Here is a 21,702-nt window from a genome sequence, read left to right on the forward strand (position 1 = left end):
GCGGCATGTTCTGTATTTGCTTGTTTCCCCCATTCATTGAATTGCATGAGTCTGTGGGGGGGGGGGAAGGGACCGCACTTGGACGCCATCCTTAGGCCTCATGCACACAGCGGCCATTTTTGCGGCTCGGATGTGGACAGCACTCTGTATGCTGTCCACATCCGTTGCCCTGCTGAAAAAAATAAAACATGTCCTATTCTTGTCCGCACTTTGCAGACAAGAATAGGCAATATTGAAGGCTGTCTGTGCCGTTCCGCAAACCACACCACAGTTGTTTGCATGAGGCCTTATGTAGTCTGTTTTAAATATCATTTGTGTTCACGGATGGGAACATTAACAAGGCCGGTCAGTGCTTAATATATGCCCATGCAGAAGGGGACTAATCTCTAATGGTAAGTGTAAGGGCTGTTTCACACGAGCGGATGCCGTGCGTGACATCTGCTCCGTGAATGCTGTCCGTATCGGGTCTTGGCTGTCAGAGACACGGAGCATTAACATGACTGATAATGCTCCGTGCCTCTCTGTGACCTCTTTACTACGAAATCACAGTGACAACTTTATCTCGCTGTGATTTTGTAGTAAAAAGATCACAGAGAGGCACAGAGCATTATCAGTCATGTTACTGCTCCGTGCTTCTGCTGTCCGCATCGGGTCTTGGCTGTCATTCACGGAGTGGATGTCACGCACGGCATCCGCTCGTGTGAAACAGCCCTAAGTCCTTCACCCTGGCAGCAAGCTCCACAGTCACACAGATGACAAAATAATCCAACTCCATTGTAAAGATTCAGATGGGAATTTCTTTATTCATAGAAGATTCGGGTTTAGATACTTAGTCCTCTTACCTGTGACAAACTTCTCTGATATGGCTCGCAATAAACATCACTACATAACAGAAGCAAGCAGTGTTCTTGAGCGTTTAACAGTAGGGAAGGGAATATTGAATGGAGGTTGGAAATGAGTTGCCTGACCAATCAGAACGGTACTATAAATACCAAGAGTGTCATTTTTTTAAACGAGCAATCCTTTTAACAACTGACACACACAAGAATTGTATAACAGTACAATGTCACGAAGTACCTGCTCTGTAATTCACCAGACTGATACATATGTAACCAATGTTTCAGGATCCATCTACTGTAAAGGAGTATTGCAGTTTCCGTAAATGAATGTTTTTCATGCTTTCTGATTCGATTCCCAAAAGTTTAAGACAAGCAATAGGAACCCTTATTACTTGGTCATGTCATACGGGTGTACAGCTCAGGGCATAACTGTACGGTAAAGGTAACTAGCAAGCATCTGTATGATCATCACAGGGGCAAAGCAGATTTTTATTCCCTGGAAACAAGTAGAGATGTTGATAAGCGAGGAAACAATACAGAGACTACAGGCAGATGGATTAATGTCCTAAATTTAGACGGTATAAAACTAAACTAGAGGGCAAAATAATGGCTCGTCATTCACCATTTTATGACTTTTAGCTGCACCTCCTTTTCAAGAAACTCAAAACTGTCCAGCGAGGCATAAGAAGTGTCTAAAACACAGCACGAACGCTGTTTAATTAGTAAATCTACTCGTCATTTTTCATTAAACAGATATAATGCCAATTTCACACTTGAGTTTTTTGGTCTTCAGTTGGCCCTGTGCATGAGCCAAAACCAGGTGCAGGTCTTTCCATTACGCCTCATCTCTCTCTGTAGGTTTCACTACAGGTTTTGGCTCACCATAAGGCCTTACGCACACGACCGTGTCTGTTTTGCACTCCGCAAAACACCGATTCCAGCCATCTGCATTTTGCGGAACAGAACGTTCAATAGAGCAGTCCTATCCTTGTCCGTGATATGGACAAAAATAGGACATCTTTTTTGTGGGGCCACGGTACAGATGTGTGGATGAGGACGGCACACACAGTGCTGTCCACGGGTTAGCATCTAACCCGCAAAAAATGCAGATCACATGCAAATCCAAACTACTCTCATGTGCATAAGGCCTAACTGATGGAAATAACGGAAGTGTGAACTTAGCCTAACATGTATTTGCTAAGCTGGAATACTCCTGTTTCTTCACACCAATAACCACTTTAATGTGGCTTACATATTAGAGAATTACATAACGAGTGAAATGCTTTGATTAACCAGATCTGTAGTTCACCCCAAGTTGCTAACCTTAGCTTAATTAACTTTACAACTTTAAAAAAAATAAAAAATTCCAGCTTCTGGTACAGATCGATTGCTCTAAACGTACCTGCAGATTTAGCCTTACATCATCATGAGCAATGTCACATAATCACCTCCAGCCAATTATAATGACCAGATAGCAGGACTTATCTGTAAGTATTTTCACTTTGTAGTGGTGGTAGAGCCGGTAAAGCACAAACAGCCGTGCTGGGTGTAAAAGGCTTTGTTCACACATTGCAGGTTTGATCAGTCTTTGTAAGCCAAAACCAGAGCTGGATAAACATGGTGGAAATATTAAAGGGGTTATCCAAGACCTATAATGCCTCCCATATGCCCAGGCCCCTCACAGAGGTTGTACTTACCTCGCTCTGATGCATCTCATCATGCATGATTTCATCCATGTGACAGGGGAGGGCAGCCAATAGCAGGTCGTGATGGGAATGAGCCTCCCTAGCATCGTGGTCGACACAAGGGAGGCTTATTCTGTCACAGGCTGCTATTGGCTGCCCCCCAACGTTGGATGTCTTAATCAGCGTGATGGGGAGATGCAGCGGCAGCCGTGTCAGCATCAGAAGCGCCGCGGGTGCTGGGGAGCCAGGTAAGTACAGCCTCTGTGAGGGGCCCAGGCATATGGGGGAGCCACGACACTATAGGTCTTGACAACCCCTTTAAGGAAAGAGCTCTACTTTTTTTTTTTTTTTTTTCTTCTTACTACCCATCCCTGATTTCAGCAAAATTCTTATCTAATTGCAATGTGTGAATAATGCCTTACAATGATCTCGTTTCATCTACCTCAACTTTTAAGGCTGTTTCACACGAGTGGATCATCCGCAGCATGAATGAGAGCCAAGGCCCGCACCAGACAGCAGAGACACGGAGCATGAACATGACTGATAATGCTCCGTGCCTCTCTGTGACCTCTTTACTACAAAATCACAGTGACAACTTTATCTCACTGTGATTTTGTAGCAAAAAGATCACAGAGAGGCACGGAGCATTATCAGTCATGTTTATGCTCCGTGTCTCTGCTGTCCAGAGCGGGGCTTGGCTCTCGTTCACGCTGCGGATGACACGCACCGCATCCGCTCGTGTGAAACAGCCCTTACAACAACCTGAACTACATGTGATGCTTTTTGCTCAGGTGTCTGCACCTTCTTGCAGAATTGCTACTACAGGTACCTTGACAAAGTGATTATCGGTACGATAGAGCAACGAACAAGTAGTTTCTAGGTGTAGTGAACGATTCAACAATGACCTTTTAGACATGACGATTATTGTTCAAAACATCGTAGTTGCGATCGCATAATCCATCATTGGTAAAACAGACTGCAGCATTCACACAAAGCTATTTTGTGCCCGATTGTCTATGAAGGTATGAATGCATCTCTACAGGACACAGCCGGATGGCGAAAAGGACAAAAGCAGTGAACAACTCATTGAAACTCTAGTAAAGGGAATGTCCACCTTTTAACACTGTTGGTTTTAAATCCAACATTCTGTGCTGAATAGCTCCTTAAAGGGGTATTCTAATCTTCCCTTCTTATACTTACCTTCCTTGAGCGTGACGTTCACTTACTGGATTCTTCTCCTGGCCGGGCTTGCGCAGAAGACTGAAGATTTTCTCCCGGCCAGGCAATGTCCTGAACGCGCATGCACCATGGTGACTTATTCCTGGCCTGTATAGTACAGAGCCAGCGTGCGCGGCTCTGTACTATACTGGCCAGGAAGTAGTCATCATGGCGCATGCGCAGTGGCGTGCGCGTTCAGGACATTGAGCGGCCCGGACGGGATCCAACAGGAGAGGTGGCCGTAACCAGGAGAGACCAAAGACAACATCAGGTAAGAGGGGACTTATTTTCTTTAAAAAAAAAAAAAAAAAAGGGGTGGGAATTAGGTAATAAAATGTATTTTGAAAAATGATCACTGTCAAATCATTAACAGATTTAACAGTGAACATTAAGATGAGAATTATATATATATATACACACACACATATATATATATATATTTATTTATTTTGAGGTTTGAGCCTCGTTTTTCTGATACAGAGCTATAGGATTAAACTCTGGCTGCCTCCAGTCACACTAGGGAAGCCTTTTTCAGATCTCATTCACTTTCCTGGTACTGTATTACAATGCAGATTTTCTGCACGAAAATTCAAGCGGAAAAAACAAACATAATCCGCTCTGTGTGCACTTACCCTAATGATCTCTGCAGGCAGCTAGATGCGGCCCTGTCAGCTCTCCTGCCATGGACCTCTTAAGCAAAAAATAAAAAATTCTAGAGAATTATAATAATTTTTTTAATTAGTAAGGGACCATTCACACGACACATTGTGACACTGTCAATCCACTGCATATACTGTGGGGACCTGCCAAGAGAGGACAACCACCGCGCCATGAACGGATACTTCCCTTCCTTGGGCTGTTTCAGCTACCGGGCACTGCCTCCCATTGCAAACCATGGGAGATAGAACACACATGGCCAATGGAGGCATTTCGGTGCAGGGGAAAAAAAAAAAAATGCTGTGTGAATGGGCCCTTTGTTGTGCCGCTCCTCTGTTATGACTCCCAGAAATGTACGTATAAATTGACATTTTTCTAGATTGTGGGGTGTCAGTGTACATATACACTGACAGTGTGTAGGGACCACAATATGGGGAATACAATCATTTACTAAAACAGACTTTTCAGGCATGATGACAGGTCCTCATTAACTCTAGGGCTGTGCAGGTGATTGGGAGACAAAGAGCACCAGCCATAATGCAAAAATTAAATCACCATACATTAAGAGGGTCTATTTAGACAGAATTGTGTTTAATGGTGGACATTCATATTGAGGATTAGGATAACACCAGCCATATAGACTTTGATAATTTTAATAGAGGACTGCAGTTCTTTCCTCATTTCTGAGCAGTCACTATAATCCCCCCAGGCAGACATAGCCGTGTATATAATACTCACTAGGCACTTGACTTAGATGCGATCTAGCATGAGAGTGAGCATACGCCCTTATAATGCCGTCTACAATAATCCTCCTGTCTAAGATCTGCAGTAACCACAAGGGAACTAGACACTTTCAGTTTTTCTGAGCATGCGCCATAGAAACAGGACCTAATTTTTTTCACTGAAAATGTGGCAATTACAGAAATCACATATAAAGGTATTGATAAAATAACCCAGAAGGTCAAAAATTGACATGATGTCAGCACCAGCTTTTTCTAAGGCTTTTATAGGTATGTAGGCTCTATTCACATCTTTACATTGACCATTTTTGTCAAATTATTGGTATATTTTCAGTTGGTCACACAGATTTTTCATCTGTTGAGATGAACATTCTTATCCATCGCGTGATATTCCCAACACATGTAGATGTGAACGGACCATAATGAATGCGTTTAGTAACAGAATCACATTGCTCACCCGGATTTACAGCAATTACAAATAAACGCTACAAAAACATAAAAAGAAGAAACTTTGCTCCATTCCTGTCAGAAACCTATGGGTAATAATAGAAATAAGAACACAATGAAGTGGTAAAATACACAATGCTGGTTCTCAGGGGGATGAAAACATAAAAAAAACGGTTCACGGCGTCTGTCATGTGGTTACTCCTGTGGCTTCGCAAGGTTTTGCTCCCCTGGACTTGAACTCTTTGGCTTGTATGGGCCGATAAATGACCATTTCACAAAGATCATAAGGATTAGTAAAAGTGCTGCCTTCATGTCTGATCCAAGCTCCAATAGTCCAAGCCCCAGTGCTGCGTTATCTATAAACCGACCACAGGTCATCTTTCCGTAGCGCTGGCAGAGAGATTGACCGACTCTGCTTCCAAACAGCCGCCAAAAGCATAAGTGGCTTTGTGCTCAACAAAGTCATATTATCCAGCATCACAGCTAGTGCGATGTGACGACACTCAATGCTCTACGTCTTAGATCCCTATACCTTATGGGTTGGAACTTCCTTGTGTGTCCATGTCTGTCTCAGAAGAGCTGGAGTCTGAGTCTATATCCACAGTCTCACGCCTGTGTTTTTCCCGCACTCTCTGATGGATAAGCTGTAGACGACTGAGAAGAGACTGGTAATCAAAGTGTCCTCGCTTTTCACCAAATGGGTCCTATAAACACAGCAAACTTATGTGAGATACCAACAGTACAACACACTGGCTACGTTCACCTGTCAGAATCGCATATTGCACATAAGACACGATTTGTACTACAAGATCCCCTGTAGAAATCTGACGTTTAGGCTACATGCACACGACCGCGCCGCATTCATTCTGCAATTTACGGAACGGGCCGCCCATTATAGAAATACCTATTCTTGTCCGCAAAACGGACAAGTATAGGACATTTTATTTTAATTTTTTTGTGGGCCACGGAACGGAGCAACGGGTGCAGACAGCACACGTAGTGCTGTCCGTATCTTTTGCGCCACCATTGAAGTGAATGGGTCCGTAACCGAGCCACAAAAAAATGTGGCTCAGTAGCGGACCAAAACAATGGTCGTGTGCATGAGGCCTTAGGAGGATTTCTCATGTGGATGTGCTGTGGGTTTGCAATGAAATTCACATGTATTGTTGCCTCTCATTACAACCCAGAACCTCTCCACATATTAACCATATATGACATTTGATAAATACCAGGAGACTCACCTGCATGCTTTGTCCTTGTGAGTGAAATCTATCCTTACAAACCGCTTCATAAAAGTCATAGTATTCCAAGAAGGATTTTTCCATTACGCTTCTACAAGGAATGATAAAGCCATTGATATAAGACAGTTCTCATGCATCTCCTCCTATGGCATGGCACTAAGCTGGCTTGGAAGAATGGGCATTTTAATACAGTAAATGGTAAGTGGACGGATCGGGCATTAGATTGTCTATGGACAGCTTTTATGGCACAGAAGATATGAGAAGTCTCACAAAAGGAAGGCAAGTGCATTAGATGGCGAGGAACTAAAACTCCACATTGTGAAAAGGATGATGAAAGCATTACATGACGTCTTCTCATGTGATAATGCCAAGTTGTATCCCTTAACCCCTTGAGTGCCGGAGGGTTTTTTGTTTTCATCCTTCACTCCCTTCCTTTGAAGCCATAATTTTTTTTTTTTTTTATGTTTCATTCACATAGCCGAGGGCTTGTTTTTTTGCGGGACAAGTTATACTTTTTAATAGCACGATTTACTGTTGCATATGATGTAGTAGAAAGGTGGAAAGAAAATTCTACAATTGTAAGGGTTTTGTTTTTAGGGTGTTCCCTATGCAGTAAAACTGACCTGTTACCTTCATTCTCCAGGTCAGTATGGATTACTGCTATACCACATTTGTATACTTTTTTGTGTTTTAATACTGAGAAAAAGGACTTTTTATTGCCATATTCTGCCTTATCTGCCTTATTTTTAAAAACTTTAAGTCACCCTAGGTGACTATAACAAGAACTCATTAGCTTTCTATTCAGGAATAGAATTTGATCCATTATATGTAGTCACATCTGACCATGGCATCTGAGGGGTATAATGTCCGCAATCACCACAGATTGCAGACATTAGCCCTGAGTGGGCGCCATATTTAAAGTAAAGACACATTTAAAGCTGTCTGACGGAGTTATAATTTTCAATAATGTGAAAATATAAAAAAAAAGACGAAATTTGTCTACAAGGTCTTATAGCAATAGATTTGACATATATGAGGGAAGGATGTATTCAGGGCTGTGAATGTATGAACACTGTAGTGCATCACCCACCGTAAGGCTTCAGGACACTGGCACTTTCCCTCCAGCATTTCACACACTGCCACTCTTATGGTCTCATGACGAATGCACTCATTGTAGTTCTTGCTGTCTCCCGAATGTCGTTCCTAAAGATAAGCAATGTCAATATTACTAGCAGAGTCTAGGGTTAAAGCATCAAGGCTTCCAAAAAAATCTAATACCTGCTCAAATCCAGGCTCGTTGTGATAGGGGTTTTCAGTCATCAGGGACTGGATAGAGATGAGCACCGAAGACAAGCTCTGAGCTGGACTCCATGCAGGTCCTGTCCAAGTACTGGTGTAAGAAACAAATCATACTGGTAAGCCACCCTGCGACTCCTAGCTCTGTGTGCAGAGACTCTACCCATTCATTACTGGACAATTATGTACACTCCAGGGAATTTGAGAAAAGCCACACGCTCACCCAAGAATAGTACTACTTACCCAAGAATACTCAGACAGACTTTGCCGTTACGATAGAAATTGGGGTTAAACCTAACAGTATTGTTGCCAGTTGTCATCAATTTAACTCGAGGTGGGTGAATTGGATAATCTGGGGGACACCGGAACAAGAACAAGAAGAAGCCGCCTTCATAAGGTGTATCAAAGGGACCTGTGATAAGTGCATGAATCTGCAAGACAAGAGTGTTTTTTTTATTAGCAAGGATGGAGCAGAATCTCAGACACCTATACTTTGTGATGTAAAAAACCTTGCATCCGCGCTACAGATATGGTTGTTACCATGGAAACAAGCAGAAAAATGAATCAAGCCAGCAAAGGAAGCAATATGGAAAATCACAATACATTAATAAGTGCCTTGGGTTAACTTTGCCTGCATGACAAATGCCACTTTCTGAAGTGAGGCAACCCCTTTAACAAGAAAAAGGCAAGATGTAACATAGTATATAAGGTTGATAAAAGACATTTGTCCATCCAGTTTGGCCTGTCATCCTGCAAGTTAATCCAAAAGGAAGGCAAAAATACCCCTGTGAGGTAGAAGCCAATTTTCCCCACTTAAGGGGGAAAAAATTCCTTCCCGGCTCCAATCAGGCAATCAGACTAACTCCCTGGATCAGCGACCCCTCTCTAGTAGCTATAGCCTATAATATTATTACACTCCAGAAATACATCCAGGCCCCTCTTGAATTCCTTTATTGTACTCACCTCCATTACCTCCTCAGGCAGAGAGTTCCATAGTCTCACTGCTCTTACCGTAAAGAACCCTCTTCTATGTTTGTGTACAAACCTTCTTTCCCCCAGACGCAGAGGATGTCCCCTCGTCACAGTCACAGTCCTGGGGATAAATAGATGATGGGAGAGATCTCTGTACTGACCCCTGATATATTTATACATAGTAATTAGATCTCCCCTCAATTATTTTTTTCTAAAGTGAATAACCTTAATGCTGATAATCTTTCAGGGTACTGTAGTTGCCCCATTCCAATTATTACTTTAGTTGCCCTCCTCTGTACCCTCTCCAGCTCTGCTATGTCTGCCTTGTTCACAGGAGCCCAGAACTGTACACAGTGCTCCATGTGTGGTCTGACTAGTGATTTGTAAAGTAGTAGGACTATGTTCTCATCACGGGCATCTATGTCCCTTTTGATGCAACCCATTATCTTATTGGCCTTGGCAGCAGCTGCCCGACACTGGTTTCTACAGCTTAGTTTTTGGTTCACTAAAATTCCTAGGTCCTTTACCATGTCAGTATTACTCAGTATGTTTTACCATTTAGGATGTACTGGTGACTTGCATTATTCCTTCCCATGTGCATAACCTTACATTGCTCACTGCCCAAGCCTCCAATCTAACCAGATCCATCTGCAGCCGTATACTGTCCTCTGCTGTGTCAATTATTTTACAGAGTTTAGGGTCATCTGCAAAAATTTATATTTTACTGGGCAAGCCTTCTACAAGATCATTAATAAATATATTGAAGAGAATAGGGCCCAATACTGACCCCTGAGGTACTCCACTAGTGACAGTAACCCAATCTGAGTGTGTACCGTTAATAACCACCCTCTGTTTTCTATCACTGAGCCAGTTACTTACCCACATACAGACATTTTCTCCCAGTCCGAGCATTCTCATTTTATATACTAACCTTTTATGCGGTACAGTGTCAAATGCTTTGAAGAAGTCCAGATATACAACATCCATTGATTCGCCGCGGTCAAGTCTAGAACTTACCTCCTCATAGAAACTGATTAAATTAGTTTGACATGACCGATTCCTCATGAAGCCACGCTGATATGGCGTTATTTGTTTATTTTCATTGACGTACTCCAAGATAGCATCTCAACCTTCAAACTGTTTACCCACGACAGATGTTAAACTTACCGGCCTATAGTTTCCGGGCTCTGTTTGTGTACCCTTTTTGAATATTGGCACCACATTTGCTATGCGCCAATCCTGTGGAACACTCCCTGTCAGTATAGAATCTTTAAATATATCAGAAATAATGGTCTGACTATGAGATTACTTCATTCTCTTAGGATACGGGGTGTATGCCATCTGGTCCTGGTGATTTGTATATTTTAATCTTTTTAAGATGCCGCTGTACTTCTTCCACAGGGCACTTTTAATGAGGAATTTACTTTTACATTCTGCATTTCATCTGACAGTTTATTTTCCTCAGTGAATACAGTGGAGAAAAAAAATATTTAATAGCTTTGCTTTCTCCTCATAGCTCTCTGCGACACCTTCAGATTTATACTTTTTACCATTTATATAATTAAAGAACATATTAGTGTTAGTTTTGCTCTCTTTGGCAATTAATCTCTCGGTCTCTAGTTTGGCTGCTTTTATTTGTTTTTTACATATTCTAATTTTGTCCATAGTTTTTTAGTGCTTCCTCGCTTTCCTCCTGTTTTAGTGATTTAAATGCTTTCTTTTTGTCAGCTTTCTTTACAGTTCCATCTATTCACATTGGTTTCTTCTTGTTCCTTAACCTTTTATTCCCATGAGGTATGTACCTCTCAATTAAATTTTAGGTTGCTTTTAAAAAATATCCCATTTTGTGGCTTTTTTTTTCTTATTTTTGAGGACTTTGTCCCAGTTAGTTGGGCCTATGGACTCTCTCTTAGTTATCTAAATTTAGCTTTTTCGAAGTTTGGTATTTTTATTCCTCACTGAAGAAACACTCTTTTGAATGACAATTGAATGAATATTTCCCAGGAGTCCCCCAACCTGCACATCTGTCACTCTGTCAGGTATATTGGTTAATACTAAGTCCAATAGGGCCGTCCCTCTAGTCGGATCCTGAACCAATTGGGAAAGGTAATCGTCTTTGGTTATTGCCAAGAACCTGTTTCCTTTATGAGATGTACAGGTTTCAGTTTCCCAGTCTATATCTAGGTAGTTGAAGTCCCCCATAATAACCATCATTATGATTTGCCTCCTCGTCCATCTCATTTAGTAGTAGATTTACAGTGGACTGGTATATTATGTGGTTTATAATAAACTCCTATTAGTAATTTATTATAATTTTTGCCTCCATGTATTTCTACCCACAGTGACTCCACATGTTCATGTCCCTCACTTATATCTTCTCGGAGTGTTGGCTTTAGACAGGACTTTACATAAAGGCAGACCCCTCTCCAGATTTAGCAATCCTTTCTAAAGAGACTGTCACCCTGTACATTAACTGCCCAGTCATAGCCATCATTCAGCCATGTCTCAGTTATTCCCACTATGTCATAGTCCTCCTCGCACATCACTAATTCCAGTTCCCCAGTTTTATTAGTCAGGCATTAGTATACATACATTTAAGAGGTTTATGTATATTTTGTACCCTACACTTTTCCTTCCTAACTGTTCTAGTCCCTCCTTCCATTCTTCCCCCAGTCCCATTACCTTGCCCATTACCTCTCGATCTGCAACATCTTCCCATCCTATAACGTAATTTCCCTCCCCCCCAGTCCCTAGTTTAAACCATCCTCCAACCTTCTAGCCATCTTCTCACCCAATACAGCTGCCCCTTCCCCATTGAGGTGCAGCCTATCCCTACGATAGAGCCTGTAGCCGATAGAGAAGTCGGCCCAGTTCTCCAGGAACCCAAACCCCTCCTTCCTACACCAGTTCTTTAGCCACTTGTTAACCTTCCTAATCTCCCACTGCCTTTCTTGTGTGGCTCGTGGTACAGGCAGTATTTCGGAAAATACTACCTTTGAGGTCCCTAAGCTTTTGACCTAAATTCCTAAAATAATTTTTAAGGATGCTCCACCTACCTCTAACTTTGTCATTCGTTCCAATATGGACCGTGACCGCTGGATCTTCTCCAGCCCCTCCCAGTAATCTGTCAACCCGATCCGCGATGTGTCGAACTCGAGCGCCAGGAAGACAACACACCGTTTGACGATCTCGTTCTTTGTGACAGATCACGCCCCCCCTAATAATGGAGTCTCACACTACCAGCACCTGTCTGGCCTGCCCTGCTCTCCTGCTCACTGGAGCTGACATTCCCCTGACTGGCAGAGGAAGGGTCTGGTTGCAGCAGTGCTATCCCTGAACCGACATTCCCCTTATCTGCCAACCATGCAAACTTGTCGGGGTGTGTCAGATCAGGGCTAGCCTCCCTGGCATTCTTCCCTCTACCCTGCTTTCTAACTGTTACCCAGCTAGCTACCTCACTTTTCTGAGCCTCCTCGCTACTCCCCTCCCCCACATCCACAATATAGAGTGCTTGCTAAGTGAGCAGCAAACTCTTTTCCAAATTGTCAACGCTTCTAAGTGTTGAAATTCGCCCGGTTAGATACTCAATGTGCGATTCCAAACGGGCAATTTGCTCACATTTTGAACAAAGATATGCACTCAAGCGGCTGTTCCAGGACTGCATACATTAGACAAGATGTGCACTGGACTGCGCTGTCAATAATAGAACACATACTCAGTGGGGATTACACAAGAAAAATACAATATAGTGCAGTGATAAGAATCTAACTTACTGTAGTCCCCTCCTAAAGTCCCTGAATCTCAAGTCACGTAATCTAAAGTCACACACTTAGTATGAACACATACTTAAAAAAAATAAAAATAATCAAACACGCGAACGCTCACAAACTCTCGTTATTTGCCTGCTTGTATAAATGCAGATCTCAAACCAGCCTGCTTTTTTTTCCTCTGGATTTAAAGGACTGAGCTGCCCTCAAGGCTGGCTATTTAACTTCTCCTAATTAGACAGCCACACCCCAATTTTCCATTCCATATCCACTCCAAAGTTCGCTCAACAAGACTGAGAAAGGCCCAAATCAGGCCTGCACATATTTCATTAGACGGTACGGTTCTGCTGCAAACATACCTTCCACAGCTCTTCGAAAGTTGCCGTCTATTATACTCCCAAACATGAATGTTACCACAGCATTCCAAGAATTACAATTCCACCGCGGTTAAAGCACTCTGTGGGATTTTGGTATTTGATACGCTGTGAAAACATTCATGTTTTGTGGAGCAATACTGTCTGGTGAAACACGTGCAAATCTGAATTGGGTCTTCGGCAATCTTGCTGAACAGACTGTGGGAACAGAGATTAAATTGATCTTCTCACTTTTATTAAGGAAACATTATCATATGCAGCAGCGGAGGTTGCCGGATTCTACAGTTCACCACCGGATCCCCATTGACTATAATGAGGTCCGGTCACTTTCCAGCAAAAATGCCGGTTTTTAGCTGGACAAAAGCTGTTGCATTTGTGCCGAATAAGGCATGCCGCAAATGCAAACGTACCCTTAGTGACACCAGTGAAGTATGAAAAACACTACTGTACACAACTACTACTTTGCTGAAAACTATAGATTCTAATGTACATGTCGGGGAATATGTTAGTGATGGGAGATGAGTATATTCCACATTTTTAAAGCATTCCATTTTCCATAGGATTAGTTCTCGTTTTCTGTGATTTTATAGGAGCATCGCACTACTGCGTATGGATGTGAAAGTCTGATGGACAGAATCATATAAAGTCCCAAGCAGGAAGGCACCACCTGAGATATGTGAAGCCCCAGAGCAGAAACATATAGACAAATACGTGAGCCATATCTAAATAACAGAGTGACAAACACAGAAGACCACGGGTACCTTTGTCATGTCATGCGGATCTGGCACCACAAACATACCAGGAGGCGGCTCCTTATAAATTGACATGATATCCCTGAAGGAAAAGAGAAGAAAGATCAGAACACTGAATGACAGAAGGGGCACCGACATTAAAAGGGGTACATCCCATTTCTGGCATATCCACAGCAGGATTTCTCTGTTGTGTCTGTGATCTGTAGCTGGTTGATAGGTGAGGGACAAAGCGGTGATACCCCACCTATAAGACATTTATGGGATATTCTTTGGATATGTTATAAATGTCTTAGATGGAAAATACCTCTTTGAAATGTAACCTGTAAGTGAAACTATCCCAGTAGGGTGGAACATTTCGTAACGCAGGAACATTATCAATCCCTGAACAACAGGCAGGGGTGATTCATCAACATGATGCAACTGGAAAGCATACAACGTATTTATCACAACTGAGGCACTTATTAAAACAGCTTAAAGGGGCTTTCCAGGTGTTTAATACCGATTACCTATCCTCAGGATAAGTAATCAATATCATAGTCGGCAGGTGTCTCCCAGCACCCCCACTGATCAGTTGTTTGAAGAGGCTGCGGCACGCCGATGAGCGCCGTGACCACCTTCCAGCTCACCATCCACAGCACCGTCCTTTGTTTAGCGGCTGTGCTTGGTATTGCAGATCAGACCCCCACAAATCTGATACTGAGGATAGGTAATCAATATTCTACACACAGAAAATCTGTTTATAGGGATCCTGCCATCCACAGGCAGCATGATTTCCTATCTGCACACTTGCCTGTTGGGTTGTCGAGGCAGTTATCTGGTGCCAGCAAGTATCATGCGCAGGACCTATTCTAATTATCGTGCCCCTGGGTGTTTCAGCAACCCAACCACCTAGTGTACAGTTGCATCTCTCCATGACTGATGTCAGTATGACTGGACAACCCCTTTAATTCATAATCTGCTATACTCCAAATCTGTACAATTAGTGTTTAAAAAGACAAAAATGTTGGCGTACATAGTGTACTACAATCCCCCGCTGTGCCATGTCCCTAGTGCCTGCTGCAACCTGCATGATGATCAGCACAGAACCAGGCTTAACCACAGAGGAAATAAAAGTCCCTCGCTAGTCTGATTTTCAGATTAAGTTATGAAATAGAAAGTATGAAAATGCAGATTATGTATGTGTTTTCCATGTGGAAAACTGCAGCGTGATACAGTACCAGCAAAGTGTATGAGATCTGACAAACGTCATGCAAACTATGGGGTTTTTTTTTGTGCAGAAAGGGTAAATTACGCTTACTAGTAATTGGATTTTCCAAGAGCCTCCCCAATGGCACTGTCAGGAGGGTGCTCTCCGCCCCGAGGACAGGAAGCAACACGGAAGCTCAAACTTTAAAAGGGCATCTTCCCCTTACCTAATCAGTAAATAACAAAGTACACGGTAGTGATGCAAGAACAACATTATATTAATCCAACTGGAATACAAGAAGGAACATAAAATTATGCATGACATTTAATTTATAATGGTTGAAGAAAGACACTGAATTTGCCCACAGAGCTGCTTTACAGATTTGTTCCATCGATATAGCTGCATTCTCTGCCAAAGAGGTCGACATAGCCCGTGTTCAATGGGCCCTGAGTCCCTTTGGAGGATCTAGGTTCTTTTGAGCATAACAAAGAGAAATTGCCTGCTTTATCCACCTTGCAATGGTGGCTTTATTGGCTGCCTGACCTTTGTTAGGCCCCTAAAACTGAAGGAGGAGGTGATCCGATTTTCTATCTTCTCTACAGATTTTTAAAGTAGGCAAGCACACAACGTCTCACATCTAGGTTACCTTTACAGGTCTGTTGAAGGGGATGGACAGAATGATGGTAAAAAGATTTTCTGATTACAGTGAAATCTGAATACTACCTTCAGGAGAAAGGATGGACAATGACTTAAGATTATCCTGTACAGCAAGAGAAGGCCTATATTTTCCCCACCCTTCTTGCCGTTGTTATGGCCAGGAGGAAGGTAGTCTTTAAGATCAGGCGTTTGAGGGAAATATCTTCAATAGGCTCAAACGCAGAGTCCATCAGCGCCGTAAGGACTAAGTTCAAGTCCCAAGGTGGGATGGTAGAGTGTAATCTGGGAGAATCTCTGATTGCTCCCTTGATAAATTGCCTGATTAGAGGATGGTCTGATAAATTTGTGTCTAGAAAAACTGCTAAAGCGGAGATCTGAACTTTAAGGGTTGACGGCTTAAGCCCCTTGTTCAAACCTCCCTGCAAGAAATCTAAAATGACAGGTATGTTGAGTAAGGGACTTTGCTGGATCCTGTTACTAGAAAACAAAAGGAAAGCCTTCCACCTTCTGAGATAGATCTTGGAGGTTATGATTTTCCTACAGTTTAGTAAGGTAGAGATTACAGGGTCAGACAGACCCTTCTTTTTTTAGATTTTTGCATTCAATCTCTATGCTATCAACTTCAGCTGAGAGACCCCTGGATGGTGTACTGGCCCTTGTTGAAGAAGGCCTGTTAACACTGGAAGAGTCCAGGATATTCCTTGCGATAGCCTGAGTAAGATGGAAAACCAGGCCCTTTTGGGCCAATATGGAGCAATCATGATGACCTGTGCGCGCTCTTCCGCCACCATCATCAGGGTTCTCGGAATCAGGCTGAATGGGGAGGGGGGGGGGATGCATATAGTAGACCTCTTGGCCAGGGGCGAGATAGGGCATCCACTATCTCCGGGCCGTCTAAAAGGGGAACAAAATCTTTCTACTTTCCTGTTCATCCAGTCTGCGAATAAATCCAGAACCGGAATACCCCACATCTTGGTAATTTAAAGAAAGACATCGGCATGTAAAGTCCATTCTCCCTCTTTTAGAGTTTGACAGCTGAGGAAGTCAGCCACCATGTTGCTGCTTCCTTTTAAATGCACGGCCGTTAGAGAGGATAGGCGTTTCTCTACAAAAACAAAAGATATCCCTTGATGTTGCTGCCAGAGATCTGCTTCGGCTACCTCCTTGCCTGTTTAAATAAGCGACTGTCAAAATTTTGTCGGACGATATGATCGAGAGAGGTTCTTCGTAGACTGCTCTGAGCTCTCTTAAGTTTGATGAGGCACTTAACATGGAATTGTCCCAGACTCCTTGAACCATAAAGTCCCCCGCATGGCCTCCCCAACCTCGTCTGCTGAGATCTGTAGACACCACTAGAAGATTCTCTTGACGCCAGAAGACACCTCTCTGCAGATTTATTTTTATCCTCCACCAAGCCAGGGAACGTTTTACGAACGGTGAAATTGAAAACTTTTTTGTCCAGAGAGTTTCTGTTGCCATCCCAAGATGCTAGAAGAAAGGCTTGCAGAATTCTGGTGTGGCTTTGTGCCCATCTGACAGCAGGGATTGAGGATGTCAATTCCCAGGATTGTCATGACGTTTCTGATAGTAGCAGATCTTAGACTGCAAAACTGATTTATCTTTAGTTGAAGGGGCAACTGCTTCTCTTCTGGGAGGAAGGACATCAGTAAGCAATAGTGGAGAAGAACCCCTAAAAAGACTTTGTTGAACCGGAACGAGGTTGCATGTTTTGACATTTATGATCAATCCTAGATCCGCGAAGGTATTTTGAACAAGGTCTAGATGTACCAGAAGCGGATTTTCTGATTCGGCTGCTAATAGGAGTCATCTAAATACGACACTATAAGAACGCCCTGTAGATGAAGATAACTGGTTATTTCTGCCATTACTTTCTTGAAAATTCTGGGAGCTGATTGATGACAGGCCAAAGGGGAGCGCTTGAAATTGAAAGTGACAGAGGCGACTTCTCATAAATACTGCCATCCTGAGAAATTTTTGATGGTCTCAGAAAATGGGTACATGGTAGTATGCTTCCTGCAAATCTATTGTCGCCATGCAACAGTGTTGAGGAAGCAGATTTATTGTTGATTTGGTGGTCTCCATCTTAAACTTTTTGTAAGATAGGCAATTGTTCAGACTCCTTAAATTTATAAGCCTGAAGGACCCCCCTGGCTCTTTTATATGAAAAACTGAGGAATAAAATCCTCGCCGTTGCTGGCTTTCTGGAACTGGTAGTAGGACCTCTTTTTGAATCACGTTGGTTCTCTCTGTCTCTAGGGATGACTGTTCCTCTTTCTTTGCCAAAGGTTTGTTGACGATAAAGTGGTTTGGTGGGTAAGTACTGAATTATGGCATGAAACCCCTTTGAATGGCAGCTAGTATTCGAGGGGAGACTCCTATCTCTCCATTGTGGATCAAAATGTTTTAATCTTGCTCCCACCTGGCCTCTGGCATCAGAGTGGTTTTTGACACGTTACCAGGATTGAAGACTAATCCCTTGTGTCTTCCTCTTGACAATTGCCATCTTCCTGAGTATTATCCCTCGAGATTAGGGCCTTGATATTATTATGGATCGGAAAGACACGTCTTTTCCTTTCTCCTAGAGTAGACCCTGAAACATCTAATCCTGCATGGAGCAAATTTCTTTAGACTCCTCCAGGTGCATAGTAGCTCTTATAGTTTTTAGGAGACTGTCTGTATCCTCATGGAGAAACAATGGTCTCCCCTGCCTGTCGTCAGATGAATCAGAGTCAATGTCGGAAGCAATTTTCCCTTCATCCAAATCCAACCCGAATAACTGGGAATTCTGGGATTTTTGAGACATAGAGGCTTGCGGTTAAGAGGGAGGTAACCTAGACTCCACTGCAGCATTAACCTGTAATCATACTCCGCATGGAGTCTAAGGAGGAAGGAGATTGTTCAGCACATTTTGGGCAAAGTTATTTCTTGGCTTTAGATATAAATGTCTTCCTGCAGATGGCGCATTTTTTGCGAATAGAGTCAGACCCAGGTGCCTTGGAGATGGAGGTGTCTTTTCCCTACAAAAATAAACTGAAAAAATAAGTAGGATTCAGAACTCCCTTAGGAATAGACACCAGCACCGGGCACCCAAGGTGGATAGGCGTAAAATCACCCATACACCAATATCTGCCCAAGTCAGGAAAGGAGGCTTACCGGGCTGATGGTGCTTGCGGTCACATCCAGAGGCTTGCAGGCGGTATCTGGGTCAGTAGGTGCAGACATTGCAGGGAAGGGAACAGCACGTGTTGCTGCTACCTGAATTCGCCCTCCATTTAAATCTCCCGGCCTCCTAAGAGATGTCCGGAATGACATCACGACACACGCAACTCCTGCCCAGAACGAGACCCCCTTGAGGGAGTCTCCACCCACCGGATGCCGGAAGGAAACTGCTGCGCTCCCCAAACGGAGCGAGCAGAATAAAGCCTTTGGCTGCCTTCCACAAGGACTCATGCCAAAGGTACAGGGAAGGGAGGTTGAATGTCCCCGGAGCCCCTGCAACAGCCCCCCCAACTAGTGGGGAAAGAGACCAGGCCGTGCGCCATCTTCACAGTGAACCTGCTCAGGAACACAGGAGGAACTTCCTTGCTATCCGGGACAGGAAACAAAACTGATTAGGTAAGGGGAGGAGGCCCTTTTAAAGTTTGAGCTTCCGTGTTTTTTCCTGTCCTCGGGGGCGGGGAGTACCATCCTGTCAGTGCCGTTGGGGGAAAATTGTCCTGCTGTGCATTTTTTTTTAAATCTGTGCAGTTTTTTTTTACCTGCACCCATTTGCAGGTAGCCGTACTGCGATTTTCAATAGTTTTTTAACTCATGTTCTTATTACAGCGGAGACTCAAAAAAAAAAAAATAATAATAATACTAAAAACTGCATGGCCATACAATGCAGTGTGTCGTTTTTACCTACAACAAAAACTCTGGTTACATGAGGAAATAAACTTGCACTGAAATCCGCAGAGAGTGACGGGTATTTCCGATTATAAAATTCCCATTACATTTCTTACTTGTGGGGATTACTTAGCAGTGACCTAAATAAGTTCAACACTAGAAGACCTGTCCAAATTCTGACACACACTAAAGTCTTAAAGGGGTTATCCAACCCCTATAATGCCCAGGCCCCTCATGTAGGTTATACTTACCCCACTTCTCGGTACCCGCGCAGCTCCTGATGCTCGAATGGCCGCCGCTGCATCTACCCATCAAGCAGATCAAAACATCTGGCAACGGAGGGTCAGCCAATAGCAGGCCGTGACGGAGAGGAGTCTCCCTAGTGTCCCCTTTGCGGCCTGCTATTGGCTGCCCCCCGTCGCCGGATGTTTTCATCCACAATATGATTCAGCGGCCGTGCAGGAATCAGGAGCGATGTGGGTGCCGGGGAGTGGGGTAAGTATAATCTACATGAGGGGTCCGGGCATTAGGGAGGACGTTATAGGGGTTGGATAACACCTTTAAGCCTGTATTACACTGACCGATTTTTTGGCAGATAATCGCTAACAAGTGTTCACATGAACTCTCGTTTGCGAACATCTGGCAGTGTAATACTGCCATCGATTGCCCGATGAACGAGCGCACGCTTGTTTATCAGGCAATCCAAATCTTTTGACATATTCAAAAATTATTGTTTGCAAGCGGCAGATCATGGCGTCTCATAATCTGCCGTCGGAAAATCACTATACAGCGTGGGCCTAAACATTGCACAACATGGATTTACATTATCTGAATAACGAATAAAGCCTCTAAAAATTCTTTGCACCCTAACTGTATATGAAATAAAGGGGTGTTCTGAGTATTTAATATATCCTCCATATAGGTCATCAATATCAGACTGGAAAGGGGGTCTGAAACCGACACCTGTTCAAGGTGGCCACGGTTCTCCACTGAGAGCCACTGCCTCCTCACAGCTTACCAAGCACAGTGCCGTTGCCGTACATTGTATAGGGGCTGTTGATGGAACTGAGGTCCTGTGACCTACGAACATGACGCCAGTGGAGCTCTGCCACCCCTTCAAACAGCTGATCGGTGGAGGTGCCAAGAGTCGGACCCCCGCCAATCTGATATTGATGACCTATTCAGAGGATAGGCTGTCAACCTCAAAAATCTCAGGCAATACCTTTAATTAAAGAATCCTTCCACTAGAGCTTCCAACCTAAAGAAGGTGCGCGGCACGTACCATTACTCAAGTGTCATGTGAGTGGGCCAGCCAATCGCAGAGCACAGCAGAGACCTGTCAGTGACATCACTAGTGCAGGTTGTCACTGGCCAGCCCACTCACATTTCATCCCTATGGATATTAGGTGATCATGCAGGAGAGTGGCATGAGGCTAGAATAGAAGTGGAGGAGGAATGATGACGTTTAGGGTATTTTTGGAGTTTTTTCTGAAAACCTCTTTAATAGAAGTCGTTATTACTGCACTGGGCCCCAGGAATGAGGAAGTGATGCCTCCTCCTATCACCAGCCACGATCACTATGGGGCCACGAGTAGATAGTTGGGGTGACCCCACCATCCCTCACCGCTTAATCCGCAGCACACACTGCGCTGACGCCCTCTCGTTGTCCCAGTCAGCACTGGCTGTTGGATCCCACACGGATGAAGTTGCGAGGTGCGAGGTACCGGGGGGCTGGAGGCCGCTGAGGTGGGAAACCATCCCTCCACCAACAGCCCCCTGAAGAATAATCGCCTCCGCCGCTGGACTCTCCGCCATTCCTTTTCACTCTGGCTTCCGGGACTCCGGAGCAACAAGATGACAGGCCAGAGAGACGTTCACCGTCATAGAAACGCCGGCCAGACAATCTATTTACTTCCGCCGGAAACTGGGCCATAGAGTCGGTGAGAAGGGCTAGAGCGCCCCATG

At 43.7% G+C, this 21,702-nt stretch overlaps 1 protein-coding gene across 1 annotated transcript; it reads right to left on the bottom strand.

Moving 5' to 3' along the window:
* Window positions 1-4,971: 4,971 nt before the first annotated feature.
* Window positions 4,972-21,657, bottom strand: UBE2Z (ubiquitin conjugating enzyme E2 Z). The gene is made up of 7 exons (XM_044296977.1): window positions 21,362-21,657; window positions 13,998-14,070; window positions 8,367-8,554; window positions 8,106-8,217; window positions 7,918-8,030; window positions 6,828-6,918; window positions 4,972-6,290 (listed from the first exon to the last, which is right to left on the bottom strand). The coding sequence occupies exons 1-7, from the start codon at window positions 21,550-21,552 to the stop codon at window positions 6,120-6,122; spliced, it is 939 nt and encodes a 312-aa protein (XP_044152912.1). The 5' UTR covers window positions 21,553-21,657; the 3' UTR covers window positions 4,972-6,119.
* Between the last annotated feature and the right edge of the window lie 45 nt (window positions 21,658-21,702).

The sequence above is a fragment of the Bufo gargarizans genome, chromosome 6, assembly GCF_014858855.1.
Source record: "Bufo gargarizans isolate SCDJY-AF-19 chromosome 6, ASM1485885v1, whole genome shotgun sequence".
NCBI lineage: Eukaryota > Metazoa > Chordata > Amphibia > Anura > Bufonidae > Bufo > Bufo gargarizans.